Source organism: Oncorhynchus nerka, linkage group LG23 (genome assembly GCF_034236695.1).
Source record: "Oncorhynchus nerka isolate Pitt River linkage group LG23, Oner_Uvic_2.0, whole genome shotgun sequence".
Taxonomy (NCBI): Eukaryota; Metazoa; Chordata; class Actinopteri; order Salmoniformes; family Salmonidae; genus Oncorhynchus; species Oncorhynchus nerka.
This window is the reverse complement of record NC_088418.1, coordinates 15,250,852-15,255,909: the sequence shown is the minus strand read 5'-3', so window position 1 is coordinate 15,255,909 and position 5,058 is coordinate 15,250,852. Positions and strand designations below refer to the sequence as shown.

At 42.4% G+C, this 5,058-nt stretch overlaps 1 protein-coding gene across 3 annotated transcripts; it reads right to left on the bottom strand.

Moving 5' to 3' along the window:
* Nucleotides 1–260: 260 nt before the first annotated feature.
* LOC115107179 (endothelial PAS domain-containing protein 1-like) lies at nucleotides 261–4,803 on the bottom strand. 3 transcript variants are annotated; one of them, XM_065007891.1, is made up of 9 exons: nucleotides 4,528–4,801; nucleotides 3,862–4,028; nucleotides 3,375–3,673; nucleotides 3,166–3,250; nucleotides 1,925–2,025; nucleotides 1,582–1,745; nucleotides 1,307–1,413; nucleotides 978–1,179; nucleotides 261–686 (listed from the first exon to the last, which is right to left on the bottom strand). In XM_065007891.1, exons 1-9 carry the CDS (start codon nucleotides 4,551–4,553, stop codon nucleotides 638–640), a joined length of 1,200 nt encoding a protein of 399 aa, XP_064863963.1. In that variant the 5' UTR covers nucleotides 4,554–4,801; the 3' UTR covers nucleotides 261–637. The 3 variants fall into 3 exon arrangements, with proteins under 3 accessions (XP_064863963.1, XP_064863964.1, XP_064863965.1); XM_065007892.1 differs by lacking the exon at nucleotides 978–1,179 and having other exon boundaries at nucleotides 4,528–4,803; XM_065007893.1 differs by lacking the exon at nucleotides 261–686 and having other exon boundaries at nucleotides 979–1,066; nucleotides 4,528–4,803.
* Between the last annotated feature and the right edge of the window lie 255 nt (nucleotides 4,804–5,058).

Here is a 5,058-nt window from a genome sequence, read left to right as displayed (position 1 = left end):
GTGTGTGTGTGTGTGTGTGTGTGTGTGTAGTCAGGTGATGTCGCCCAGAGGAAAACCTCACAGGATGTAGTTGTGTGTGTGTTGTAGTCAGGTGATGTTGTTTCGTTTCCCAGACCTTTGACCTTTTCAACCAAAAGATGACGACAAATCCGTTTTTGACAACTACAGGATGCTTATCAAGCTAGCAAAAATCGCATTGGTTGAAAAATTGTTTCGACCAAAAAACACATGAATGGAAGCTCCCGACAACACAACTGACGAGCACCTGAACACAGCATACATTCAGAAAAGCCAGGGAGAGGGAGTGATGATATGAGAAGGGGAAAACTGTTGTATAACGTTAGTCTAAACCCAAAACTTCCTGCGTCTTTGATTATAACCTTCGCTCAACAGTTTATCAATCACAAACCACAGGCAACAAAAGCATTGCACACTGCCTTTGCAGAAGTGGATATGATTATTTATTAGCAAACAGTCTTAATCACATTAATATCTTCACAGTGTCTGTTTCACACTATGTAGCTACAGCTATACTAAATACAGCTAAGATTTTATGTAGAAAATGCAGAATTGTTATATAGAATGAAAAATGTCCTTCCTGAAAAGAGGTCCAGGGAGGGGCTAGAGGTTACTCCCCTCAGTTCATCTGGCCCAGAGACAGAAGCTGAGTTGGCTCTTCAACACCACTGAAACACACACGCACACACACATACACGCTGTCCTTAGACACACACACACTTACAGCAACATCACACGTTGTGACATAGTGGCAACAATGCTACAGCTACAATGCTGTCTCTTTAAACATTATCTTTACAATGCTGTCTCTTTAAACATTATCTTTACAATGGTATCTCACATATTATCTCTACAATACTATCTCTTAAATATTATCTCTACAATGCTATCTCTAAAATACTCTTTACAATACTATGGCTACAGCATACATAACGTGAACACTCTGTGGCCCCTCCTACCTGAGGATGTATGTGACACAAGCGACGAAGAGTGGCGGTGAGGGTCTAGATGGGTGTGGCTGTGATGGGTGTGGCTGTGATGGGTGTGGCTGTGATGGGCGGGGTTTGGAGATGACAGCACTGTGAGTCTCTGCCCACATGTACCCTCCCCCTCTAACCAACACCCTGTACACCCCACTCACTGACTGACCCTTAGAACACACTGGAGGGGGGGGGGCATCTTGTTAGTGCCTCTAATACAGGACATACGTGTGTGTGTGTGTGTGTGTGTGTGTGTGTGTGTGTGTGTGTGTGTGTGTGTGTGTGTGTGTGTGTGTGTGTGTACTCACGGTTCTGGTGGCTTTTGGTCAGAGTGTGTAAGTCCAGAGTGTGACACAGATCATACATAGAGACACCCAGCAACTCCTCTGGACGATAACTTAACAACCCAGTCACCCTACAACACACACACACACACACACACACACACACACACACACACACACACACACACACATACAGATGATGGTTTTGTGTATATTTTATGTGTGTTTGTGGGAGTGCGTATGTATCTGTATGTTTGTGCATGCGTGTGTTTGTGTGCGAATCTGAGTGTGTGTGTTACCTTTGGTCACAGTAAGTGAACCTCATGTCCATGCTGTGATGGCTGGTGAAGGTGTGTGTGTGTAGGAGTGTGTGTGTGAGGGACAGGGGCTGGCAGGTGAAGAGCACACAAGTAAGAGAGGGTCCTGACACACACACCTTCAAACACCCTCGACACTGCAGCACCTAACACAACAACAGTAACACACACACACATAAACACACACATTTAACTGGAATTTACAAACGGTAAATACACCTTTTTCTAGTCACCAAAAAGATGTTGTTTGTCAACTCTATCCTGATGACAGGGACAATTTGGCACGAAAAGTGTAACTAAAGGTTTATTTGAAGTTAATCTTCACCCTCCAGCCGGCTGATCTGAGGTTGACAGTTCTTCCTCTGTGAGTCACTGTACACTTCATCCTCATCAGAAAGTCTCTCAGTCCTCCACACCTGCTCCGCTCTGGAAGTACAAACACAATACAACCATCACACAACTATCACACAACCATTTCACAACTATGACAAAACCCTTTCACAACTATCCACACAACTGTCTCACAAACATCACACAGCTATTTCACAACTCTCAGACAACCATTTCACAACTACCACAGAACCATTTCAGAATCAATTATTTTGTAAGGAAATACCATACCTAGTCAGTAAAAGCAGAACACACCACTAACACACATACAGTACCAGTCAAAAGTTTGGACAGACCTACTCATTCAAGGGTTTTATTTTATTTTGACATTTTCTACATTGTAGAATAATAGTGAAGAAACCAAAACTATGAAATAACACATATAGAATCATGTAGTAACCCAAAATATATTTGATATGTTAGATTCTTCAAAGTAGCCTCCCGTTGCCTTCATGACTGCTTTGCACACTCTTGGCATTCTCTCAACCAGCTTCACCTGGAATGCTTTTCCAACAGTCTTGAAGGAGTTCCCATATATGCTGAGCACTTTTTTATTATTTATTTAACCTTTATTTAATTAAGAAGGAAAGAAATTCCACAAATGAACTTGTAACAAGGCACACCTGTTAATTAAAATGCATTCCAGGTGACTACCTCAAAAAGCTGGTTGAGAGAATGCCAAGAGTGTGCAAAGTTGTCATCAAGGGAAAGAGTGGCTGCTTTGAAGAATCTAAAATCTAAAATATATTTAGATTTGTTTCAGACTTTTTTGGTTACTACATGACTCCATATGTGTTATTTCATAGTTTTGACGTCTTCACTATTATTCTATGATGTAGAAAATAGTAAAAATAAAGAAAAACCCTTGAATGAGTAGGTGAGTCCAAGCTTCTGACTGGTACTGTATATGTACAGATGTATGATCTTAATTTGAGCCAGTTTGCTACAGAAGGATAAAAATTGTTCATCAACAGGAAGTGTGTATTATTATGTGGATTCTAATTAATGGCCATTATTTGTAGGGGTTGATACATTTTTCGTTAGGTCAAATTAAGTCTGACATTTTAAAATGGAAATTACAAACTTTATAAATGTTTTTACATCTCCAGTACACTGCAGGACAATTATCAGCAAAAAAAGAGTAATCAAATAAAGATCCTACATCTGTTTACACACCTGCAGTGAGGTCAAGGTTGTCTCTGATTTCCTTATGGTCAGAGGGGTGTGTGAAATCATATATGCTATGCCCCATCAACTCCACCTGGAGAAAAACATTCATATATAATTCACTCAGTTTGTGTGTGTGTGTGTGTGTGTGTGTGTGTGTGTGTGTGTGTGTGTGTGTGTGTGTGTGTGTGTGTGTGTGTGTGTGTGTGTGTAAGTACCTGAGTTAAACCCATGTATTCTCTGATGTTATCTGACAGGTAGATCATGTCTCCTTCTGTCGTTACCACGACGACAAAGCCACCCAGAATCCTCAGGTATAGATCTGTCTCCCCCATCTCCTTCTTTCGCTCCTCCCTGCTCTCCCCGAGCTCCCTGTCTCCCGCCTCCTTATTTCCCTCCGCCCACCTCTCTCTCGCTCCCTCCTCCCTCCTCTCCCTCGTCTCCCTCTCTCGCTCCTCCCTCGTTTCCCTCTCTCCCTCCTCGTCCCTCCTCTCCCACGTCTGTCGGTCAGCAAAGCCTAGGATAAAGAGACATAAACAACATGACTGGGTGTGTGTATTTGTTTGTTTGTTTGTGAGAGAGAAAGTGAGTGTGTGTGTGTGTGTGTGTGTGTGTGTGTGTGTGTGTGTGTGTGTGTGTGTGTGTGTGTGTGTGTGTGTGTGTGTGTGTGTGTGTGTGTGTGTGTGTGTGTGTGTGTGTGTGTACCAGAGAGCAGTGTGTGTATGCGTAGGTAGCTGATGGTTAGTCGTATGATGGAGGGTTTGTCTAGCTGTGGGCGGAGGGAGGAAGGGAGGGGGAGGAGTTGAGACATGTCAATCAACACCTGAGACTCTGCTCTCCGCCTAGCCCTCGCTGCTTCACAACTCATTATCCTAAGGAAGAGAGACAGAGAGAAAGATAGAGAGAAATAGTACAATGATAATGACAATGTGTGTGGTGGGGTGCATGGTGGGTAAACTCTTCATACCCTACATCTAAGGCACACCACAACACCCACTTTCTATGGAGTTCCCATTAATTAATGCCTAAAAAGTGTTGACTAGGCACATGTTGACTGACTGGTTGTCTTGTGGCGTGAAAGACTGAGTCAAAGGTTTCCTTGAAGATTGAATAATAAGGAAATACAGTGGGATTTATTTTCTACAGTATTTTCTGCTCGTCTTTATCAAGGGTGCCAGTAATTTTGGACCTGAGTGTATTCTCAAATACACAATGCAGTTACTCAAGCAAATATATGCAGGTGAAATGCACTATGAATAAGATAATGTATCATTTAAAAACATTTACATTTGTGAACTGATTCTCTATTTTTAGTTATGATATTAAACATGTTTTCTGCTCTACGATCTGATGTGAAGCTAGAAATCCTACCTCCTCCTCTCTCTCTCCGGGGTCATGCTGTGTAGAGATGGTGCTCTCTGCTCTTCTGCTCCAGATTTCGTAACACAGTTTTCACTCACACCAATCGATAAATGAAAATAAAAGTTTAATAAAATCTACTAAATATATTAGTCCGCTCCGTTCGGCTGATCTGATGGTAGACAGCTGTCGTTTCCTCCACTATCCACTTGTGACTGGCCCCTACAACCCCAACACCTGATAGGTCAATTTTCTAGGATCCTGCCCCAAAACACACCGTAACATGGTGGTTCATCCACACACGTGTGGAAACACCCTGTGTGTGTGTGTGTGAGATAGAAAGAGAAACAGAGCTAGAGACAGAGAGCAAAATAACGCTAGAGTTATGCAGTTATGCTGCCCTCTACTGTCAGTACTGATGTGAACCTGCAGTATAACAGGGTGGTTATCAGGAATCTGGACTTCAATCTGGAACATAGAGGTAGACAGAGGGTTCTAGATGGATTAGAACCAGTTTTAGCATGGACATTGCCATCGAGGCCT